Source organism: Oryctolagus cuniculus, chromosome 12 (genome assembly GCF_051225735.1).
Source record: "Oryctolagus cuniculus isolate XC-2025 breed Fujian yellow rabbit chromosome 12, ASM5122573v1, whole genome shotgun sequence".
Lineage (NCBI taxonomy): Eukaryota > Metazoa > Chordata > Mammalia > Lagomorpha > Leporidae > Oryctolagus > Oryctolagus cuniculus.
The window spans coordinates 108,320,287-108,345,240 of NC_142878.1; the positions used below are offsets into that span (position 1 = coordinate 108,320,287).

Sequence of the window (24,954 nt, forward strand, 5' to 3'; positions counted from 1 at the left end):
CTCGGGCGCGGGCGGGGGTCTCGCGCCTCCGCGGGCCCGGGCGGCCGCGGGCCCTGCCGCGCGGGGCGGCGCCCGGGAAAGCCCGCCGTCGGGCCCGGCCGGGCCGCCCCGCCCTGTGGCCGCGCGGCGCCGGCGGGAGGCCCGGGACTTGGTCGGCGGGCTCGGCGGGGGCGGGCGTGCGGCCGCCGGGAGTTCCCGGGGCGGGGCTCTCCGCGCGCTGCGTGCGGGGACGGGGTCCCCCGGCCGGCAGCCGGCGCCGCTCCCATCTCCAGACTGTGCCCCGGCGCCGGAAGGCGATTTTGTTTTCAGTGTCGAACTTTGAATCAAACGCCGGCATCGCGGGGCGCGGGGCGCCGCGTGGACGGCCGGTGCGGGCCGCCGGCGTGGACGGCCGTGTAGACCGCCTGGCCTGGGCGGCGCCCTGTCTCATCCCGGGAGGAGCGGCTCCGCGGTGCTGACTCGCGCCCTGAGCGGGGCGCGGGTGCACCCGGAGCTGGCGCGGTGCCTGGTCGGGGACCGGCTGGCTTGGAGGAGCGCGTGCGGGTCCCGCCCCGGTGCAGGACCTCGCGGAGCTTCTTTGTTAAGATGTATTTGCTGGAGAGGCAGTGACTGCGAGCTCTGATGTGCAGGGTCGCTCCCCGAGGCCGGGCGCTCTGACACCGGCCGTGGCGTCCCAGCCCTCGCCCAGCCAGGTGCTGGTTCGTTAGGCAGTGAGACGGTTCCCCCTCAAGGAAGGAGGTGTGAAAGGCCTGGTCCTGCTTCATTCTGCGTGGGAACACAAGCTGCTGCCGGCTGGGGGGGCCGGGGTCAGCGCCCGGGGCTTCGGCTGGCGATGAAGGTTGTGTGTGGCGCTCCGCGTGGCAGCGCGCTCTGCAAGGCGCCAGTTTCAGGCTGTACTTTCTGTAGGCTTCCCGAGAATGACAGTAGGTGCTTTTCAGATCACACCCCGGTGCTGTGTTCCGAGCCCGGGCGGTGGGCGCTATGCAATCCATCCGTGGGAAAACCGACACAGAAGGACTGAGTGGATGAGGGCACCTTGCAAAGTGCCTTGAACATGCGAGGAAAAGATAAGCTTATTTTGGTACCGAAAGAAGTTGAAATCCATGTGGTTTTTCCCGGTATGCACTTCTCATGAACTTTAGGAAGACGTTTGTGCCAAGCAAACCTAAGGGGATGGGTGTCGGGTGTAGAGGCTGAAACGCCACGTGGGACGCCTGCACTCCACCTGCAGAGCTGTGTGCACATCCCGGCTCTGCTCCTGACGCCAGCGCCCTGGGAGGCAGCAGTGATGGCCCAAGTGCGGGGTCCCTGCCACCCACGTGGGAGACCCGGACGGAGCTCCAGGCTCCTGGCTTCAGCCACACCCAGCTCTGCCTGTCTGGATGTTTGGAAAGTGGACCAGAGGATGTGAGTGCTTGCTTGTGTTTTCTCTCTTTTAAATAAATGAAACAGATAAAAATTAAATGAAAGCCAGACTTTTAATTCGATTCTGCAAGAAGTTTCTGAAGTACACGTAGTGTGGCAGCGTCCAGGCTGAGATCTAACCCAGGCAGTCTGGCCCCAGAGGGAGCCTGCACACTTCAGCTGCTTCTGGAGAAGGGGCGGTGTGCTTTTTACCTTTTTAATTGTGGTAGAATACACAAAACATAATGTGAGTACACTAGAGGACTCTCTCATCTCCCCAGACTGAAACTGTACCCCCTGAACTCTGATTCTTTTTTTTTTTTTTTTTAAGATTTATTTATTTATTTGAAAGAGTTACACCGAGAGAGGAGAGGCAGAGAGAGAGAGCGAGAGAGAGGTCTTCCATCTGATGGTTCACTCCCCAATTGGACGCAGTGGCCGGAGCTACACTGATCTGGAGCCAGGAGCTTCTTCTGGATCTCCCACGCAGGTGCAGGGGCCAAGCACTTGGGCCATCTTCTGTTTTCCCAGGCCACAGCAGAGAGCTGGGTCGGAAGTGGAGCAGCCGGGTCTCCAACCGGCGCCCATATAGGATGCTGGCGCTTCAGGCCAGGGCATTAACCCACTGTGCCACAATGTTGGCCCTTTATTCTTTTTTTTTTTTTTTTAAGAATTTATTTATTTATTCGGGAGGTACAGTTACAGACAGTGAGAGGGAGAGACAGAAAGAGGTCTTCCATCTGCTGGTTCACTCCCCAGATGGCTACAACAGCTGGAGCTGAGCTGATCTGAAGCCAGGAGCCAGGAGCTTCTTCCCGATCTCCCGCGCGGACACAGGGGCCCAAGCACTTGGGCTGTTTTCCACTGCTTTCCCAGGCCATAGCAGAAAGCTGGGCTGGAAGAGGAGCAGTTGGGACTAGAACCTGTGCCCATATGGGATGCTGGCGCCCTAGGCGGAGCCCACACAGTGCTGGTCCGTGTCCCATCTGGCCACTTCTGATCCAGCTTCCTGCTTGTGGCCTGGGGAGGAGGAGGATGGCCCACTCTCGGGCCCCTGCACTCATGTGGGGGACCCAGATGAAGCTCCTGGCGGTTGTGATAATCTGGGGAGTGAACCAGTAGATGGAAGATTGTCTCCCTCTCTGTAGCTCTGGCTTTCAAATGCATGTGTTCATACATGAACGCATAAGTAAGTAAGTACATAAATCTTTAAGAAGAAATTAACTCAGTCTGGGTCCCTGTGGGGCAGGGACCCAGGATGTCTCCCGGGGCACGCATTAGCCGGAAGCTGGGACCTTGGACGAGCGGTGTGGTCGTCTTAACCTGCCCCTTGTCTAGGGACCTCATTGAGTGGCCTCAGGGTTTGCCTTTGTGCCTGGCTCTTTGCAGTTAGCGCTGTGTCTTGGAGGTTCACCGTGTGTCGTGTGTTACCAGTTTTCCCTCTTAAAGCTGAACAGGGTTCTGTAGTGCCTGCAAAGGCCTCATTTTGTTGACCTTTTCATTCGTTGACCAACTTGTGGATTTTGCCGCCTTTCGGCTGTTGTCAGCGATGCCAGATTCCTGTTCAGGTCCCTGCTTCCAGTTCTCGGTAGATTCCACAGATCGCTGTGCAGTGATCCTGGGTTTGCATTTTCTGAGGAGCCATCCGTGGACTTTTGAAAGCAGCTTAGAGGGAAAATATTGGGGCTCAGATTCTAACACCCGTTTCTTGACATGTGCATAGATAGCTCTGGGCTGACAGAGGGAGAGTCTGCCCAGAGCTAACATCCTGGTGAGGAAAGGCAAGTTAGCCACCTGATGGTTCCCCTGCGTGTTGGGGAGCGTAGGTGCCACAGCGTCGGGTGTGAAGTGCTGTGAGGAGGTGGGAGGAGGGAGCGCCCCCTCGGAGTGCCCAGAGGACAGCACCAGGGCATGCTGGGAGGGGCGGTGTCCTGCTCGTGGGGGTTGCAGTTTGCAGACCTCCCTTCTCTCCATCTGAAGATATTTAAGAGTCACTTTGAAGAATTGATGGGCCTGGAACAGCTGTCACTGTCAACCACAAGCTATATTAATTTGGCCAATGTTGTTTCCTAGTATTGTAATTTTGTTCCATCACATGCATTCCAGTTTATGCTACCCTGAAAAGAGGTGGTAGAAATTAGTAACCTAGAATTTTTACCTTTTCTTTGCTCTAAAGTAAATAATGCTGGGTTTTGGTTTTTGTGGAGGTGAAAGTTAAATAATGTGATAACCTCTCCAGCAGCATACTTGAGTAGTCTTGTGAATCAGTTTTTGCCATATATATTTTTTATATTTTTATTTATATTTATTAAATATATATATATTTATATATAAATATTTATTTATTTTATTTGAAAGAGTTAACAGAGGGCGGGGAGAGTCCGAGATCTTCCATTTGCCGGTTCACTTCCCAAATGATTACAACAGGGGCCGACATTGTGCCAGTTTTAGTCCCAGCTGTTCCAGTTCTGATCCAGCTCTCTGCTGTGGCCTGGAAAAGCAGCTGAAGATGGCTCAAGTCCTTGGGCCTCTGCACCCACATGGGAGACCTGGAAGAAGCTCCCAACTCTGGCCATTGCAGCCATCTGGGGAGTAAACCAGTGGATGGAAGCCCTCCCCTCCCCCTCCCCCTCCTTTTCTCTCTAACTTTGACTTTCAAACTAAATAAATAAATCTTTAAAAAAAAATGGCCACAGCATCCATGGCTTGGCCAGGCCTAAGTCAGGAGCCAAGAACTCCAGCTGTGTCTACCACGTGAGTGGCTGGGGTCCAGGCATTTGGGTCATCCTCTGTTGCTTTCCCAGGCATATTAGCAGGGAGCCAGACCAGAAGTGGAGCAGCCAGGACACAAACCAGGGATGCCAGCGCTGCAGGCGGTGGCCTTACCTGCTACATCACAGCACTGGCCCCACATTCTATTCTTTCAAATTGTTTCAAGAAACTTGACTTTCCTGCCAGGTATTTTTATTTTTAAAAATGAATTCTGATTGTCTTTAGGCTGTTTTCCTCCTGATTGTCTTCACCTGTAAGAAAAACCTCTTTGACTTCCGTGAGTTTTGTGAATTTCTCCGTGGGACTCAGAGATTGATCAGTCTTGCTGCCAGATCCAGGAGGAGGAGGAGTCTGTAACGTTTGCAGCTGACTGACAGGGTGACGTTCTGTGGGGAAAGCTTCAGCTGGGCCCAAGGTCCACCTAGATTGAGATTTAGGTTTTCTTGACGGCGTTAGTGCCAGGGGCCGTGCTGCACACAGCTGATGGATAAATGAGTAGCTTGCAGCCTGAACTCGAACGGCACCTGACGTTTTAACTAAGCACTAGCTTAGTGAGGAGTTCATTGGTGGGCATTTCTGCCGTACCTCTTTGGCCCACTCCCTCTCTGTCCTGTACAGGTGCTGCTTGGCATGACCAGCCCTTCCTGGGTGTCCTCCAGGGCCAGGCTTCACAGGTCCACAGCCCCAGATGCGTAATCCTGGAATGCAGGAGCTGTGGGTTGGTTGGTTGGTAAATTTGACTCCTTGACTAATTTTGCTCCCATTTGCGCAGAGGTGTGAGTGTTCTGGTTCTGAAGAAGGAAGTGGTGCCGCATCGGCACTTGTTGCCTTCTGACACCCAGAGTGCGGAGACCCCCGGGTTCTGCCTGGAGCGCTGCTGCCCCGCAGAGAGGTGGTCCTCTGCAGGAGCCAGCAGCCATCCCTGCCTCCTCCTCTTGTCTTTTTTTCTCCTTTTCTTTTTTAAAGATTTGTTTTATTTATTTGAAAGGCAGAGTTAAAGAGAAGGAGAGTGAGGAATAGAGAGAGAGTCCCCCACCCACTGATGCGCTCCACAAATGGCCATAATTACTGGGGACGGGCCAGGCTGAAGCCTGGAGCCAGGAGCTTCTTCATTAACAGGTAGCTGGATCAGAAGAGGAGCAGCCAGGACTGGCCATATAGGATGCCGATGTTACAGGACTGGCCATGTAGGATGCCGATGTTACAGGACTGGCCATGTAGGATGCTGATGTTACAGGACTGGCCATGTAGGATGCTGATGTTACAGGACTGGCCATATAGGATGCTGATGTTACAGGACTGGCCATGTAGGATGCCGATGTTACAGGACTGGCCATATAGGATGCTGATGTTACAGGCTGCTGTTTAACCCACTCTACTGCAGTGCCTGCCCACCTTTCCCTCTCCACGTGTGGCTCTCTGTTCTGTCTCTCCTCCTCCCCACCACCCCGCCCCAGGCAGTGCCGGCGGCATCTCTAGCTTGGGTTCTGTGCTCTGTTGCTGGTATCGTCTGTTCTCTGCACAGCAGCCCAGGTGATGCTTGTGAAACCTGTCAGACCCTGTCAGCCCTCTGCTTACAACTCCTCAGTGGCGTCCTGGTCAGTCTGAGAGGAAGTCTCATCCCTCGGAACACCTGTAAGAGCAAGCCTGCTGTCTCCCGCCGGCTGCAGGGCCTGGCGCTCTCTCTCCAGGATGCTTGCTGTTCGTGGGAGCTGTGAGGCACGTGTGTGCCTCGGGGCCTTTACACGGACCCCTTCTGCCTGGAGGCTCCCCGGCCAGTCGCCACACAGCCAGCTCCCTCGCTTGCTGTGCTTGAAACTCGTGGTGGAGTTCCCTGGCCGGTCTTCCCTAGAGTTCTGACACCTCTCCCTGCGTGTCCTTCCCAGCACTTGTCTGGTTTTCTAAAGTGTGAGCTTCCTGAGGAAGGCACTTGTCCGGTTTGCTGCGGAGCGGCTGACTCCGAGGATGTGCTTGGCAAGTGTTGGAGGGTGGGCGCACAGACGGCCGGGTATGGAGCGGAGCGGGGGCGACGTGGTGGATGCGAGAGGTGTCTGCCTGTCTGGGGGTGCAGGTGCATAGGTAATATGATGAGAGCCTGGGGGCAGGGACACATCTGCCTATCCTCTTTCTTTGTGGTTGGAGCCAGTATGTCTCCTGTTTAGTCTGTTGTTTGCCCTGTCTCTTGTCACCCTAACTAACAGTGACCAGTTTAAGGATAAGGCGACATGATGACTGCCCTCCTTTGGAACCCCCTGCTGTGAATACTTAACACTTGAGGCAAGATAGAGACGGACACATGAAACGAAGAATTATTTTCCTTTAAGGAATAAATCCATTTTAGACAAAGCCATTTATACAAAAAAGCTGTGATATGTGATCTTAGTTTTCCTGTATCTTGAAACATCTTGAGATTTCATTACCCTAGGAATTATTTCATCATTACTCATCAATTCCTAAATTTGCTTAAAAAGATTAAAATAATAGGAAAATGAGAGAACAGTGGAGTTGTCTTGAAGAATGATGCAGTAGTGGAATTCGTTGTCAGTGTTAAATCTCAATTTTGTTACTGCTTTGCCCAAAGCATCATAGCATTTTTCAAGAAAGTATAAAAATATTGGGAGACACCATCTTTTTTGTTTTTTAAGATTTGTTTGAGGGCTAGCACTGCGGCTTAGCGGGTAAAGCCGCTGCCTACAGTGCCAGCATCCCATATGGGCACCAGTTCAAGTCCCAGCTGCTCCACTTCCAATCCAGCTCTCTGCTGTGGCCTGGGAAAGCAGTGGAAGATGGCCCAAGTCCTTGGGTCTCTGCTCCCGTGTGGGAGACCTGGAAGAGACTCCTGGCTTTGGATCGGTGAAGCTCCGGCCATTGTGCCATCTGGGAGAGTGAACCAGTGGATGGAAGACATCCTCCCCGCCCCCACTCCCGCTTCTGCCTCTCTGTAACTCTGCCTTTCAAATAAATAAATAAATATTAAAAAAAAAAATATGTTTGAATGTTTGAAAGGGTTACAGAGAGAGAAGAAAACAGTGAGACATCTTCCATCTGTTGGTTCATTATAAGATGGCTGCTAAGGCCAGGGCTGGGCCAGGTCAAAGCCAGGAGCTTCATCCTGGTCTCCCATGTGGGTGGCAGGGGCTCGAACATTTGGGCCATCTTCTGCCACTTTTACAGGCCATTAGCATGAAGCTGGATCAGAAATGGAGCAACCGGGGCTTGAACCAACACCTGTTTGGGATGTCAACATTGGAAGCAGTGGCTTAACCTGCTATACACCACAACGCCCAGCCAGGAAGAAACCAGCTTAGGTATTTAAGGTGTTACCATTTAGGGGATCTGGGTGAAGGGTATGTGACAATTCTATATATTGTTTTTTTACAATTTGTAAGCATTCATTGAACATAATTTGGGGATCCATAATTTTTCATTTTCCTCGTATAGTGACAAAAAGAAAAATGTTGGCCGGTGCTGTGGTGCAGCGGGTTAACGCCCTGGCCTGCAGTGCCAGCATCCCATATGGGCGCCAGTTCTAGTCCCAGCTGCTCCTCTTCCAATCCAGCTCTCTGCTGTGGCCAGGGAAAGCAGTAGAAGATGGCCCAGGTCCTTGTGCCCCTGTACCCGCGTGGGAGACCTGGAAGAGGCTCCTGGCTTCGGATCGGTGCAGCTCTGGCCATTGCAGCCATCTGGGGGGTGAACCATCGGATGGAAGACCTCTCTCTGCCTCTTCTCTCTCTGTGTAACTCTGACTTTCAAATAAATAAATAAATATTAAAAAAAAAATAAAGTTATGGAGGAAGGCATCTCACACTTACCAGGAGCTAGCAGATGAATGCAGTGTGACACAGTGGCGCTCTGGACTCTAATGACAGTGGTAAAGCTGATTGTATGAGCCTAGTCACAAAATACGTCTTCAGATGATGATGTCCAGTGATGCACAGTGTGTCTCTGAGAAGACAAAGACACGGTCCTCATCCAGGTGGCCATTCCACGGAGGGGACTTTAAGGTGCACTTTTTTTATGTTAAAACGATTCCAGTTTGCAGAAAGGATGTATGATGTCGTTCTTCCATCTTTCAGGGTGTTTGTGCACCAAAACCTACTTGATGCATGATGTGTAAGTGGACAGGTGCCAAAGGCAGATACGTGTACCAAGGTGGTGAGAGGGAAGCATGGCATAGAAGGGACGGGGTCGCTGGGTTACTCGCTCTGGTCTTTATGAATCTGGACATGAGAATGCGTGAGTTCAGGGACAGAGAAGATGACTGTCTTCTTGTCAACAAAATTAGGAACTGATTTTCCAGGTATCACATTTGTTCATGTACGGACAGAACAAAGGCTGCCTCGAAGTGGTAATGAGCTAGGACGTTGCTGGCGATGTTCCTGGAATCTGGACTCAGAGTTTGCAGAACGACTGTGCCCATTCCTGCATTAAAGGAGCTGCCATCCTAGACGTGTGCCATTTGGGTTATTTATATTTACAAGGCGGGAAAAGAAAGAATAAAAATTTGAATTTGTGATTTAAATTTCTATTAAAATTTCTAATAAGTGTTTTGGATGCTGAAGGTTAAAGGTGAATTGTGTTCATACCTCTGCCCAAATAGGGTGCCTGTCCCGAATGATCTTGGTAAAAATTGTCGCATCGCTAAAGCTCACAAATTCAGCATAGGCTGAATGGTGTTACCATTAAACCCCTGGTGCAATACTGACATTTTGGGCCCATAGTTTTTTTGTTGTTGTGGGGCAGTTCTGTGCTTTGTAGAACACTTGGCACGTCCTTGGCTTGTACCCGTGAGACACCTGTAGCACCCAGCCCGTTCCCCTCTCCCCCCTGTTGTGAGACCCAGAATGTCTTTCAGCACCACTAAGTGTGCCCAGGGTAGGGGCAGGTGTCCAGTAGCTGAGGCCCTCTGCTTAGAGAAAACCTGAGTGTAAGGGAGACTTGGGCATTCAGCCTTGTGCCTTTCAGGAGAATGAGCTGTTAGTTTTCCACGCTGATTCTGAGCAGTGTGGGGATGGTGAGAGGAGTGCCCCTCATCTGTGCTGTGGTCGATCCCATTGCTTGGCAGACTTCAACCCCGAGGGCGGCTTTGGAGAGGTTTCCAGTAGACGGCTGGGGTGGGCACTGTACTGGGTGGAAGTCACACTCACTCACGAGACATTTAGTGAAGTTTCTTGTTTGTTTTGTTTTTTGTGTTTTTTTTTTTTTTGGTTTGTTTTGTTTGTTTTTGTTTTTATTTGACAGGTCAAGTCATAGAGAGAGAAAGGTCTTCCTTCTGTTGGTTCACTCCCCAAATGGCCACTGCGGCCAGCGCTGCGCTGATCCGAAGCCAGGAGCCAGGTGCTTCTTCCTGGTCTCCCAAGCGCCGGGGCCATCCTCCACTGCCCTCCCAGGCCACAGCAGAGAGCTAGACTGGAAGAGGAGCAACCGGGACCAGAACCCAGCGTCCATATGGGATGCCAGCGCCACAGGCGGAGGATTAACCAAGTGAGCCACGGCGCTGGCCCCCAGTTTCTTGTTTTTAAAGAAAAGTTTCCATTTATTCAGCATCTTTTTTTTTCTTTTTTTTAAGATTTATTTATTGGGAAGAGTTAGAGAAAGAAACAGAGATCTTCCGTCTGCTGGTTCACTCCCTGGAGGCCACAACAGCCAAGACTAGGCCAGGCCGAAACCAGAAGCCAGGAGCTTCTCCCTAAAGGGTAGAAGGGGCCCAAGTACTTGGGCCATCCCCTGCTGCTTTTCCCAGGCCCTTAGCAGGCAGCTGGATTGGAAGTGGAACAGCCTGGACTTGAATGGTTCTCATGTGGGATACCAGCATGACAGTCAGCAGCTTTGCCCACTGCGTCACCACACCTGCCCCCAGAGTCTTCATTTAAATAGATTGACCAGAATATGTACATGCATATGTATGTATGTATATCTTTTAAGATTTATTTATTTTATTTAAAAGGCGGAGTTATAGATAGAGATCGATCTTCCATCCCTTGGTTCACTTCCCAAATGGCAACAATGGCTGGAGCTGGGCCGGACCGGAGCCAGAAGCCTGGAGCTTCCTCCATTGTCTCCCACATGGGTGCAGGGGCCCAAGCACTCGGGCCATCTTCCACTGCTTTGCCAGGAACATCAGCAGGGAGATGGATCAGAAGTGGAGCAGCCAAGACTTGAACTAGTGCCCAAATGGGATGCTGGTGCTGCAGTTGTCAGCTTATATGGATATGCCATTGCAGGCAGCGGATTGACCTACTATGCCAACAGTGTCCACCCTTTTAATTATCGTAAGTTTACAAAGATTTATATATGTATTTGAAAGGCAGAGTTACAGAAATGGTTGAAACCAGGAGCCAGGAGCTTCTTCTGAGTCTCCCACGTAGGTAGCAAGGGCCCAAGCACTTCGGCCATCTTCCGCTGCTTTCCAAGGCACATTTGCAAGGAATTGGGTCAGAATTGGAGCAGCTGGGTCTCGAACTGGCGCCTATATGGGATACTGGCATTTCAGGCAGCAGCTTTTACCCACTAAGCTACAACTCCTGCCCCAATTTGTGATATTTAATGTAAGTGAAAGAGATAAGATTTTTAAGATTTATTTATTTATTTGAAAGTCAGAGTTACACAGAGGAGAGGCAGAGAGGTCTTCCATCCGCTGGTTCACTCCCCAATTGGCCACAACAGCCAGAGCTGCGCCGAGCTGAAGCCAGGAGCCAGGAGCCTCTTCCAGGTCTCCCACACGGGTGCAGGGGCTCAAGGACTTGGTCCATCTTCTGCTTTCCTAGGCCATAGCAGAGAGCTGGATCAGAAATGGAGCAGCCAGGACTCGAACTCGGGCCCATATGGGATGCCTGCACTGGAGGAGGCGGCTTTGCCTGCTAGGCCACAGCACCGGCCCCCCAGGAGACCAACTCTTTAAAGACAGTTTAAGTTGTAGAACTAGAAAATGGGTCTTTATTTTTCTTACTCGTGAAGGGGCTAGCTTGCACCCCTGCCCTGTACCATCTGTCTGGAATGTGCACATGCCACCACTGTCCAGTGTTGTCCAGAAACTCCGTGTGGTGTCGGGACCGCCCTGCTCTGCCTGAGTGACTTGGCGTGGTGATGGGGACCTGTTTCCCGTGTTTCATCAGAACTTGTTGCCAGTTGACTTAGTCACGTTCTGCCACGGTTTATTCAGTTTAGTTTTCTCTATTTTCCACCCCTCAAATTTCCCCTTTTTGCTTTTTATAATTTTGTCTTCGTAACCTGGAGTTATCACACCATAAGCTTCAGAGCTGAAACAGAGATCCCAGATCATAAGGGTGGCTAATGATTATCATGTTGGCTGAAACAGGGCTTGAAAATGCATTCCCTGGGGCTGAAGCTTAGGCGTGATGGGTAAGGCCACCGCCTGCAGGGCTGGCATCCCATGTGGGCCCAGATTCGAGTCCCGGCCGCTCCACTTCTGATCCAGCTCTCTGCTATGGCCTGGGAAAGCGGTAGAAGATGGCCCAGGTCCTTAGGCCCCTGCCACCCGTGTGGGAGACCCGGAAGAAGCTCCTGGCTCCTGCCGTCGGATTGGCCCAGTTCCAGCCATTGTGGCCATCTGGGGAGTGAACCAGCAGATGGAAGACCTCTCTCTGCCTCTGCTTCTCTGTGACTTTGCCTTTCAAATAAAGAAATCTTTTTTAAAGGAACATGCCTACCTTTCCTTTCTCTTGCGGTGCCGTCGTTTGCATTCAGACTTTGGAGGCTGTAGCTGCACGTGGGCTGTTACAGCCCAGCTCTGCTTCTCCAGAGTCCAGCCTTGTTTCTTTAGCCAGGTGTATGACCTTGAGCTAGTCACTTGATTTCTTCGTGTAAACGTTTCCCTCGAAGTAGGAGGGTTCTGTGTCTGCCATCAGCTGTGAGGAGCAATCAGCTGGGAGCAGTAGCACGTGGAAGGCCTGGTGGTACTGGAGCTAGAATTCACAGTGCCCAGTGCTTGGCGTGTGGGAGGGACTGGGAATTATTTGTGGGATGAATGAATGAGCAGGGATTCTACATAGCTGTTATTGCATGTGAGTTCAGTTACTGTAATATTGTAATTTCATGCTTTGTACCCCATATCCCAGTTCTTCTCTAAGTTTCAAGGCATAACAGCACTTACCTGTGCTCTTCCCCAATGTACACATCTCTACCACTCTCCAAATTTACAGTATTTATTTGTACCATTGAACTGGTTTGTAATAGTTTTTTCTTTAGGGTTTTTTAGAAAAATTTTAGAAAGATATTTAGCAAAGTTGATGGGATTTTATCGTGAGCACCAGTGTGCACACTACCTGTGCTGTGCGTAAGTTAGCACTGTTTTAGTACTTGTCCTGTCACATTCATCTGTCCCTGCCTCCATGGTCTCGACTAAGTTCTTGATGTGTTTCAAGGTGAAATTACACGCATGAGTACGCCTTGAGCATGTACGTCATTATCTAGATGTCAGGATATTTTTATTTTGGTACAAAATTTGCATGCAGTGAAATGCACAAACTTCGTTTGAGTACATTGTGTGGGGTGTCACTCATCGTTTCCCACACAGAGACTATCTCACAGTTGAGACGCCTAGGTCCCATAGTGGAGTGCCTTGATCCAGACCCTAGCGTACGATGCAAGTAATTGGGTCTCAAGTCATTGGGGCGCTGCCATCTACATGGGAGACCTGGATTGTGTTCACAGCTCCTGGCCCAGCCCCAGCTGGTATTTGGAGGATGAACTAGCAGATGGGAGCTCTCTGTCAGTCTTTAAAGTAAATAAAATAGAAACTAGTAGCACCTTGCTTACAAGGGCTGCCATAATGGCTAAGTGATATTTGTAGATTCTGTAGAATAGTGCTTGGCACCCTTGTGTGTGAACTATCTCTGCCGTTCTCTTGCTTGTGTGAGTACCGTGCCGCTGGCCCTCGGTGTCCATGGGCTCCACCTGCATGGAGTTCAGCTGGGGGCGGGGGAGTGGGGTTGTGTCTGAATTGAGTTTGTACAGACTTTCTTTGTTATGGCATTACTCCCTGAAGAGTATGGCGTAACAGTTCTTTACCTGGTGTTACATTGTTTATTGTAAGTGATCTAGAAATGATTTAAGGTGCACAGGAGGATGTGCTTGGCTTATGGGCAAATAAGGGCATCTTTAAAATTTTTATTTTGAAAGAGAGGGAGAGCTTTCATCACTGATGAACTTCCCAAATGCCTGCAAAGGCTGAGGCTGGGCCAAGCCAAAACTGGGATCCAGGAACTGAATTTAGGTCTCCAAGGATAGCAGGGTCCCAGCTGCTTGAATCACCTGTTGCCTCCCGAGAGCCACACTAGGAAGAATGAAATCAGAAGCAGAGCTGGCACTGTAACCCAGACACTCTGATAGGGGATGTGTGTGTCTCTAACCAGGGTCTTACGTGAGGGAGGGGCTGCTAGTGTTTGTGTCGGAGGTGTTAGGCCTCAGCAGACAAGGCTGAGAAGGATCCTACATTGGAGAAGCTTGTAGGTGAGGTTAGGAGGGGTGGCCAGACGCTTAGCCTGGTTGGGAGCTGGGGAGGGGGTTGGGAGGAAACAGTTGGCAAGTTAAATTCCTCCCCCAGACAGTAAGGAAGGGTTTTGCAGGCTAAACTAAGGACTCTGGATTATATCTTAAGTGGGCTTACAACTCGATTAGAGCTGCGTTTGAGGCAGGTGGTTTTGAGAGGACAGAGAAGTGCAGGGTCCTGGCTACAGGGGCAGTGACGAGGAGGCCTAGACAAAGGACAGCTGCAGCACTGGAGGGGAAGGGATTGCTCTGAGAGGCAGCTAGGGAACTGAATTATGGACGGTGAATGTTAGAAGACGGTAGTGTGGCTCAGCCCCTCCACAGCTTCTTGGGTGTGGTGGAGGTGAAGAAAATGAAATTAATTAAATTTTTTTTTTTTTAACAGGCAGAGTGGACAGTGAGAGAGAGAGAGAGAGAGAAAGGTCTTCCTTTTGCTGTTGGTTCACCCTCCAGTGGCCGCCGTGGCTGGCGCACCACGCTGATCTGATGGCAGGAGCCAGGTACTTATCCTGGTCTCCCATGGGGTGCAGGGCCCAAGCACTTGGGCCATCCTCCACTGCACTCCCTGGCCACAGCAGAGAGCTGGCCTGGAAGAGGGGCAACCGGGACAGAATCCGGCACCCTGATCGGGACTAGAACCCAGTGTGCCGGCGCCGCAAGGCGGAGGATTAGCCTAGTGAGCCGTGGCGCCGGCCTAATTCTTTTTTTTTTTTATTCATTTATTTGAGAGGCAGAGTTACAGACAGAGGGGGAGAGACAGAGAGAGATGTCTTCCATTTGCTGGTTTACTCCCAAATGACCACAGTGGCCAGAGCTGTGCCGATCCGAAGCCAGGAACTTCTTCCGGGTCTCCCATGTGGGTGCAGGGGCCCAAGCACTCAAGCTGTCTTCCACTGTTTTCCTAGGCCATAGCAGAGAGCTGGATCAGAAGAGGAGCAGCAGAGACATGAACGGCCACCCATATCGGGTGCCAGCACTGCAGGCGGAGGTTTAGCCTACTATGCCACAGCACAGGCCCCAGGAATTAGATACTTTTTTTTTTTTTAAGAGATTTATTTATTTATTTGAAAGAGTTACAGAGAGAGAGAGAGAGGTCTTCCATCCGATGGTTCACTCCGCAGTTGGCCACAACGGCCAGAGCTGCACTGATCCAAAGAAGCCAAAAGCTTCTTCCAGGTCTTCCACATGGGCGCAGGGCCCAAGGACTTGGGCCATCTTGCACTGCTTTCCCAGGCCACAGCAGAGAGCTGGATGGGAAGTGGAGCAGCGGGTCTCGAACCAGCACCCATATGGGATGCCGGCACTTCAGGCCAGGGTCTTAACCCACTGCACCACAGCGCCGGCTCCAAGAAATGAAATGCTTTCTAAAACCACAATCCCTTTCTATAAGAAGTATATTTTAATAGAAAAAGGATCATGATCTCAGAGTAACGTTTGGTGCTTTACACTTGGTCTGTGAAGGACTCGGTCCCACCTTTGTCTTTTCCATGGAGACTGGTTCCCAGACCCACACTGAAGGATCTGATGGAGTCTGACCCCTGTCCTTTTGCAGAAAAGAAACCAGTGCCAAAGTCACAAAGCTTCATCTTGTCAGACTTGTGACCAGGTCCAATTCTTTTTTAATTTTTCAATAGCCAGAGCTGGGCAGGGCCAGGCCGAGGCCAAGGGCCTGGAACTGAATCCAGGTCTCCCACATGGGTGACAAGGACCCAAATACTAGAGCCATTATCCTACTGCTTTCCAAGGTCTGCGTTAGCAGGAAGCTAACAGGACTTGAACCAGGCACTCTGATCTGGGGTGTGGGCATTCCAAGCAGCAGGTCTGAGTGCTACCCCAAATGCCTGCCCCTGGAATCCAGTTCTTGACAGGTGCTCCGGTATTTCTTCTGTGGTCCTGTACTCGTACTGTGCTCTTCCCATCTGAATTTGGTTTGCCGTTTATGAAGTACCGCTTTTGATTCTAAAGATTAATATCAGCCAAGTTAGCATCTAGGTTTCAGAGCAGTAGAGACGTGAGCAAACTATAGCTTAGGTCATGAATAGGCACGTAAGTGGCAGCCAAAAAGTCCCTGACACTCTGCTTCACTTGTTTATTACACTAGGTTGCTCATCCCAAGGTAGGTGATGTCTAGTGTCGGTGCTGCGCTGAGCAGCGGCTCCACGGGTATCAGGTGGCCCGTGCAGGTCTGTTTCTCACTACTGAGGATGGATGCAGATTCTGAAATACTAAGCTAAAGGTGCTGCTTCGTACTAGGAAGACAGCCAGTTAAAATTCAGAAGGATTTCCCCTCCACAGCTGTGAATGCGTCTTCTGAGCTTGGCTGTCACACACCAGTGTGGACGGCATAGTCCTGGGGTCTGGCCGTGAACCACAGGCGCGGGCGCTCCTAGGCATCCTGCTTTGGAGGACCTGGGTTCCAGTCTCAGCGCTGGCTCTGGACTCCAGTTTCCTGCGAATGTGCAACCTGGAAGGCAGCAGTGAGGCTCATGTCGTTAGGTTTCTGCCACCCGCTTGAGGAACCTGAGCTTGAGTTCGTGGTTCTGGCTTTGGGCTCTGCTTGGCCCGGGCATTGTTGCCGTTTGGCAGAGAGACAGTAGATGGGAGCTCTGTATCTGCCTCATAAATAAATTTAATAAAAATAGTTGCCGGCTACAGGAAGCATATTTGTGCCTTGAGATGTACAGAACATTAACAATGCCCAGCTTGTGAATTGAACAGCTGTGCTGTGTCAGTGTGCAGCTTAGGCTCGTGAGCGTGTGAAACACCCAGGAAGTCTTCGTCCGAGAGACAGAGGCGGGCGAGTCGAGGAGAACACTGTGGAAGAGCTGGGCGTCCCTGTGAGGAGCAGGTCCCGTCCTGCACCTGTGTGCGTGCTGAGTGGAGAAGAGAGGAATGGGTGGACTCAGAAATTGGGAAAAGGCATTTTTCATTTCCAAATTTATTTATTTGAAAGGCAGACTTAGAGAGGGAGAGACAGAGAGATCCTCCTTCCTCTGGTTCATTCTCCATATAGCCCCAACGGCCAGGGCTGGGCTAGGCCAAAACCAGGAGCCAAGAGCTTCATCCGGGTCTCCCCTGTGGGTGCAGGGGCCCAAGCACTTGGGCCATCCTCTGCTGCTTTCCTAGTTGCAGTAACAGGAAGGCAGATGGGAAGTGGAGCCAGCCAGGTTTCAGATAGGAGCTCATATGGGATGCCAGCACCCCAGGTGGCAGCTTTATGTGCTACCGGCCCCAAAGGAGCTTCATTTTAGATGATGGGGTGGCTTGCCAAGTCTTTTATCTTTTCACCACAGTGGGGATGTCGTTAAGAGATTTTTTGTGACTGACAGAGCGGTGGGGCATTCTGTGCCGCGGATGGTGCTGAGTGCGTGTATTGGGGATGCTGACGCTGGAGAAGCTCAGAGGGCCGGATGGATTCCTGGGCAGTGTCGTTGGGCTTGGCGTGTCCTGCAGATATCACTAAGCTAGGGTAGTCACCTCACAGATTAAAAATGTTAGCAAGAGCAACAGGCAAGCTTTCAAGGGCCCTCTTTCTTTCCCCTTTGCCACGTGTCAGCTGGAGAAGCTGGGAAGCTCCTCACTGTAGTAGTTGATGCCGTTTGTTGCAATAATCGGTGTTTTAAAATTAGGCCACTGTATAGTATACTAGGGCTGAGGAGTTAAAATGCAGCACTTAGTATTTTTGCAGTGTGTGGCTGTGTAATTAGTATTAGGAATGATACCTTTTGAACAGAAAACTGCAGGAGGGAGGGGTTATGTTTGTGTTTTACAACTGGAGGTTAATTTTCAACTTAGCAGGACCAACTTAGTTAAAATGTTCTTTGAGTTTCTTTTTCAGTTAAACCTTGTTCACTGAAGGGTGTGTGTGTGAGAGCTGCCCAGTGGTCGTCTAATGGGATGAGTAGCCCCGTTGGTCCTGCACCCGGGCAGCGGCGTGGGAGTTGATTGCCTGTCCTCGCTGTGGGTTCTGCAGGTTGGGGAGCACATCCCTGAGCATGAGCGCAGAATGAAGCGGCGTTTGGATGACCCCGAGTCACCGGTGTACGCGGCCCAGCAGCGTCGGCTCCCTGGCAGCACGGAGGCTTTCCCACACCAGCACCGCGTGCTCGCGCCCGCCCCTCCGGTGTACGAGGCAGTGTCCGAGACCATGCAGTCAGCCACGGGCATCCAGTACTCCGTGACCCCCAGCTACCAGGTAAGGCGGGCGGCGGGCGGAGGGCGGGTGGTGATGCCATCCGGTTAGAGAGTTATTCTTTGTTAAGCAGTGAGTTTGATGCACACAAAGTATATGGGATATGTGAGGGTATAAAAAATAATACAGGAACACAGTACACTTGTGTGCCTCCCTCCTGTCGCTGTGACCTTTGAAGTGCGCTGTGAGTCCCCCAGAGGTCGGAACCTGAGCTGGGTGCTATGTTCTCATTCATTACCTTTTGTTTCCCACAGTTTCGTTCCATCTGAGTAGCATGGTAGTTGAGTTTGGGTATTTTTGAAATTGTATCTAAAGGGGGTGTGCAATGCTTTCTTGACTCCCCTATTCACTCCTCTTTGTTCCTAAGACCCATCATTTTTCCATTCAGTTTCACTTTGCTGTAAATTTTACAAATATACGGTTTATGAATGGTTCTACCATTGGACAGTTGGACTGTTTTGTGGTTTTCACCAGATACTTCTGTGAACATTCTTAACTCATTTCTCATTGTGCAGAACTATTCATAATGAAAATGTATGACGCAGCATGGAGCTTACCCCAGGGTTTAGATCTGTATACTTTTTATCAAGAGACTTGTGCCATGAGGGCACAGGGACAGCTGAACTGGACTTGTTGGTTTCCATCTGACGTAAACTCTGTGTTATCACAGCCCACTGGGCAGGTTTGGGGACATGAGAGAAAAAGTGCTTTGAGTATTTGAGAGAGGGTAGCTGGGCCAGAGAAACACACCCTTTTTCTTTTTGTTTTAAAGATTTATTTATTTGAAAGACAGAGAGAAAAAGTCCGTCTTTCCATCTGCCGGTTCACTCCCCAATGGCCGCAATAGCCAGGCCTGGGCCAGGCCAAGCCAGGAGAGCAGAACTCCGTTTGGGTCTCCCATGTGGGTGGCAGGGCCCATCACTTGGAACACCCTCTGCTGCCTTCCCAGGCACGTTTGTAGCAAGGGAGCTGGATTGGAAGTAAGACAGCAGGGACTTGAGCAGGAACTCATAAGGGATGCTGGCATTGCAGGCAGCAGCTTAAACTGCTGTGCCACTGTGCTGGCCCCAAGAGGATGCCTTTTCAGAGGGGTCCCAATACAGATTTTTTAAAATGTATTTGGAAGGCGGAGAGGGAGAGGGAGAGGGAGAGAGAGGGAGAGAGAGAGAGATCTTCCATCTTGCTGGTTTATTCGACAAAAGGCTACAACAGCCAGGGCTGGGTTGGGCTGAAGCCAAGAGCTGGGAACTCCATCTGGGTCAGCCATATGGATGACAGGGGCCCAAGTGCTTGGGCCATCATCTGTTGCCTTCTCGGGTGCATTAGCAGGAAGCTGAATCACAAATGGAGCAGCTGAGATGGGAACTGGCACTTTGATATGAGATGTGGGTGTCCCAAGAGGTGCCACAGTGCCTGCCTCGCCATGTTTTTTTAAGAAAAGGATGTAAGATGACTTTTTCCTCTGATCTCTCAGACTTTCTCCCTCTGGTTTATTTCTTGGATATCCAAAAATATCTGTACCTACCTAGCTAGCTATCAAAATGCACTTTAAGACTTACTGTTTATTTACTTACTTGAAAGAGTTAAGGGAGAGACAGATGCAGAGACAGACGGAGATCTTCTATCCGCTGGTTCACTCCCCAGATGGCCACGATGACCAGAACTGGACCAATCTGAAGCCAGAGCTTCTTCCAGGTCTTCCACGCGGGTGCAGGGGCCCAAGCATTTCGGCTGTCTTCCACTGCTTTCCCAGGTGTATCAGCAGGGAGCTGGATTGGAAGTGGAGCAGCCAGGACTCCAATCGGCACGCATACGGGATGCCAGCGCTGCAGGTGGCAGCTTTACCCACTATGCCATGGCAATGGCCCCTTTAAATGCGTTTTTTATGCAATTTGGAGCAAATACTATGAACTGTTCTGCTGTTTTCTCTTTTTACCTAACATAGAAGGGTCAGCCTTTTCTTTCTTCTTTTTCTTTTTTAAGGTTATTTGTTTATTTATTTGAAAGTCAGAATTAAACGGAAGAAGAGACAGAGAGAGAAAATCTTCATTTGCTGTTTTACTCCCCAAATGGCTGGGGCTGGGCCAGGCTGAAGCTAAGAGCCAGGAGCTTCTTCCAGGTCTCCCACATGGGTGCAGGGTCCCAAGCACTTGGGCCATCTTTTCCTGCTTTCCTAGCTGCTTTAGCAGGGAGCCTGATGGGAAGTGGAGCAGCCAGAACTTGAACCCGCACCCACATGGAATGCCAGTGCCACAGGCAGTGGCTTTACCCACTATACCACAGCGCTGGCCCAGGGTCACTTTTCTACTTGAACATTGATCTGGGTAGAACTAAATAATTTTTAAAAAAATCACTGCATTGGGACGGGCATTGTGTTGCGTGGTTTAAACTGCCACTCGGGGTCCAAGTGCTGGTTCATGTCCCAGCTATCTCACTTCTTTCTTCTTCCTCCCTCCCTCCCTTCCTTCCTATTTACTTGAAAGAGTTACAGAGAGGGGAAATGACAGAGGTAGATCTTCCACCCACTACTTCACTTCCCAGATGGCCACAATAGCCAGGGCTGGGCCAGTCCAAGGCCAGGAGCCAAAAGTTTCGTCCAGGTCTCCCATGTGCGTAGCAGGGGCCCAAGTACTTGGGCCATGGTTTGCTGCTTTTTGCAGGCTATTAGCTGGCAGCTAGATTGGAAGCGGAGCAGCTGGAAAACGAGCTGGTGCTCACAAGGGGTGCTGGTGTCGCAGACGGCAACTTTACCTGCAGCTGCCTGCCTCGCCTACTGATCCACTTCTGATGATGCGTTCGTGGGGGGCAGCAGAGGATGGCAAGGGCTTGGTCCTCTGCCATCTGCTTGGGAGATCTGGATTCATGTTTGGGCTACTGGCTTTAGCCTGGCCCAGACCCGCTGCTGTGGGCATTTGGGGAATAAACTAGGGATGGAAAATCTCTCCATCTCTTTCTCTCTCTGTCACTCTGCCTTTCAAGTAGGTAAACATAAATAAACATTAAAATTTTTTAACCTAATAAAATTTTCACTGTTATTTTTAAGGGCTGCATATATAATGTTTCGTTCCAGGTCCATCTGAACCATAATTTGTTCAACTGGTCTGGAAAGACTTTCTGCATCCTCACTTGTTAGTGACCCTTGGAGTGTGTGTCTGGGAGCAGGCTGGGGTGCCTGCACGCCAGATTGGAGTGCCAGCTCCAGCTCCTGTCTCCAGCTTCCTGCCAGTGCAGACCCTGGGAGGCAGTGGTGTTGGCCAAGACCCACCCGCGAGCCTGCACTGAGTTCCTGCTTCCTGACGGTGGCGCAGGGTTTAGCATCTTTTCATCATACTGCTGTGTGAAGTGCTTTATATATGTATGTTAAAAAAAATTCTCATACTATTCATGAATACATTCAACTTCTGGGTTTTGCGTGTTTCTTTCATGTTAAAATATATGCATCTGGGAGCCAGTGTTGTGGCATAGAATGTTAAGCCACCGCTTGTGACACCAGCATCACATGGGCGCCACTTCAAGACCCGGCTGCTCCACTTCCAGTCCAGCTCTCTGCTAATGTACCTGGGAAAGCAGCAGAAGCCCCTGCACCCATGTGGAAGACCTAAAAAAAAACTCCTGGCTCCTGCTTTGGCCTGGCACAGCCCTGGCCATTGTGGCCATTTGGGAATGAACCAGCAGATGGGGGATATAAGTAGTGAGCTGTGATGCATTGAAATTTAAGAAGGAGCCAGACTTGGGGCTGGTGCTTGGTTACGGCACTGCTCAGCCCACACCAGCGTTCCTGAATCTGAGTCCTGGCTTCGCCTCCAGTTCCATGTCCCTGCTGATGCACAGCCTGGGAGGCAGCACTGATGGCCCAGATGGCTGAGTCTCTGGCTCCAGGCTTTGGCTTTGCATGGTCCTGGCTATTGCAGACATTTAGGGAGTGAACCAGTGGGTGTAATATCTCTTTCTCTGTGTCTCTCTGCCTTTCAAATGAATGAAAACTAAAAGTTTTTAAAAAGAAAAGCTAATCCTTTATCACATATAGTTTGAGAAACACTAAGCTATACAATTTTTGTTTCTTTAATTTTGAGAGCGAGAGAAAGTGAGCTTCCATTCACTGGTTCACCTCCCAGATGTCTTAATAACTGTGTCTGGGTGAAGCTGGGAACACACCCTGGGTCTCCTGTGTGGGTGGCAAGAATCCAACTACTTGAGCCATCACCAGTGCATCTCAGGATCTGCATTAGCAGGGAGCTGGATTCAGGAGCTAAAGGCAACTGTCAAACTCAGTCACCTCCAATATAAAATATGGGTGCCCTACCTGGTAGTTTAATCTCTAGACCAAATGCCTATCACCCACCCCCCACCGTTGAAATGGGGTGGGATGTAGTTTATTTTACTAGTTTTCTTTTATGGAAAATTGGAGCTTCTAAGTAATTATTTTTTTTAAAGATTTACTTATTTATTTGAAAGACAGAGTTACAGAGAGGCAGAGAGAGAGAGAGAGAGAAGTCTTCCATCTACTGATTCACTCCCCAAATGGCTGCAATGCTGGAGCTGGGCTGATCCAAAGCCAGGAGCTTCTTCTGGGTTTCCCACGTGGGTGCAGGGACCCAAGGACTTGGGCCATCTTCTGCTACTTCCCCAGGCCATAGCAGAGAGCTGGATTGGAAGTGGAGCAGCTGCTTTACCGACTATGCCCTGGCCCCTAAGTGATTGTCTTTGTACAAGAGAAATACACGTGCTTTGTGCGTTTGTGTTGCTTTTCTGGAGCGTGCGCGGGAATGTACAGACCTTGAAGTTTCTCCTCTGCATTTTGTGCTGCGCAGGTGTCAGCTGTGCCGCAGAGCTCTGGAAGTCACGGGCCCGCCATCGCAGCGGTGCACAGCAGCCACCATCACCCTGCAGCTGTACAGCCCCATGGAGGCCAGGTGGTGCAGAGTCACACGCACCCAGCCCCGCCCGTCGCACCAGTGCAGGGGCAGCAGCAGTTTCAGAGGCTCAAGGTGGTATTCAGCTCCTCTCCCAGGTTAAAAGGTGGTCTCCAGCGGGGGTGCGGGCTGCGTCCTGTGAGTCGTAGTGTTGCACACTGTACACAGCGACTGGGGTCCAACCACAAGAGGTTCTACTTTGTTCTTGTTTTAAAACCTGCATTTGCTTCCCATCTTGGCACTGGTGCCTGGTCCAGAGAAGACGACACTGGAGAAGTGTGTAGAGTGTGTGAATGCTTGGTTCTCATCGCATCAGGGTGAGGGGCTCTGTGTTGACAAAGTTAACCTTCTGCTTTCTGTTGAACTCTTAGTTCTTAGAATCCTGTGTAAGGTTTTATTGAGGGCAAACTTGACTGCCTATACACCTCTAGAGTAAGTTAGCCCGGTGATAAATCGTATGACTGAATCTTTTCCCCTGTTTAAGGATGGTTGAATTGGCTGGCTGTCAAGTCCCTCATTAGTAAAACACATGCCCTTTTTGGAGGAACCTTCATGACAAAGTGTGAGTGAACTGCGGGTGCCCTCGTCTGCTGAGGGCTCCACGTTAGGGTTCCTTCCCGCGGGGTCTGCAGAAGGGACACAGCTCCCGCTGCTCGTGTGTCTGCTCACTGCCTGCTGTGTTTCAAAATGTGTGGTTGTCACAGTGTTCTGGTTTCTGTTTATCCAGTTTTTTGTTCGTATAAACTTTTAAATTGAGTGCAGGAAATGCAGTTTATTAAAGAACTATAAGGAGACGGTAGGGTTCCCGGATTGTGTCAGGTTGCTGGCAGGTGGGAACGGGCTTCACACCTGAAGCAGCACACCCTGTGTGTTGGCCATAGTATTCCCACTTCTGCTTTCCTGACGCAGTAGTCCTCGGTTACCCGAACTTTCAGTTACCCACCGTCAGCCATGGCCTGAAAATACTAACTGGGAAATTCTAGAAATAAGCAGTTCATCAATTTTAAATGTATGAGCTGTTCTAAGTAGTGTGAGGAAGTCATTCCTCATTCCAGCACCTCCATTGTCAGGGCAACGTCACTGCCCAGAGTGCTTGCCCTCAGGTCCCCAAAGCACAAGGGAGTGGTGCTGTGCCCGAGTAGGGAAAGCTGAGCGTCTGACTTCCTGGGGAAGAGGTGGTCTGCCAAAGTTGCTAGGATCCACGGTAAGTTATTGTTGATCTCGGCCTGTGCCTAGTTTGTAAATTAGACCTTATGGTGGGGGTGTGTGTAGATCAGCTTTGGTCACTAGAACAAATACTTGAGAGAAGCTGTTTCATGCAGGAAGGTACATTGTGGCCCACAGTTCTGAAGGTTCACGGTCTCGGGTCAGCAGCCCCACTGTGGAGCGCGTGCGGAGGAAGGGCCGTATCCAGCCACCCCTCTGGAGAACCACCGCTGAGGGCTTGTGCCCAGTGGCCTACGAACCTCCTCAACATGATGATGGGTCACTCTTCACCTTCTCCCAGCTGTGCCACCCTGGGATCAAGCCTTTAACACCTGGGCCTTGGGTGGGCATCCAAACTAATACTCGATCAGCAGTGATTTGCGTAGGAAAATGTGTATAGGTTGGGAAGTCTCTGTGCTTTCAGACATCTTATTAGAAGTCTTGGAACTTGTTCCTTAAGGATAAAGAGGACTAGTTCTCCCTGGTCCCTGTCCTCACTGGTTGGGTTCGCAGGAATTGGTTTAATATGAATTTAAGAACATGAAATGCTACAGAAGACAGAGAATCTTCACAATGCTTATTACGAGAACACGGTACACCAGATAGTATTTCCACTTACTTTTTAAGAGATTTATTCATTTAAAAGGCAGAGGACAGGGAGGAGGAGAGCTTGTCCATCCTCTGGGTCACTCCAGGTAGCTGCGGTGGCAAATGCTCCAAGCCACAACCAGGAGCCAGACACTGCATCCAGGTCTCCCACGGCGGTGGGAGGTGTCCTGCTGCCTTCTCGGCTGGACCCCAAGTGGAGTGGCTGCGACTCGACGAGAGGCACCCTCATGTAGGATGCCAGCGCCACAGCCGGCAGCTTACCTGTCGGGGCCACAGCTCCACCCCCGATTCCGTTCTTGCGTGAACTTTCTCGAAGTACCTCAGCATCATAAAGCGTGCCAAAGCTAA

General features: G+C 50.7%; 1 protein-coding gene across 5 annotated transcripts in view; it reads left to right on the forward strand.

Moving 5' to 3' along the window:
* SIN3A (SIN3 transcription regulator family member A) overlaps positions 1-24,954 on the forward strand; it is a 67,728-nt gene that overhangs the window by 3,560 nt on the left and 39,214 nt on the right. For 4 of the 5 annotated variants that reach the window (XM_051834600.3, XM_051834603.3, XM_051834601.3 and 1 more), the window contains exons 2-3: positions 17,660-17,881; positions 22,690-22,866. In XM_051834600.3, the coding sequence (XP_051690560.2) occupies positions 17,660-17,881; positions 22,690-22,866 (399 nt within the window). The remainder of the gene's footprint in view (positions 1-17,659; positions 17,882-22,689; positions 22,867-24,954) is intronic. The other variant, XM_089310840.1, reaches the window with a different exon arrangement.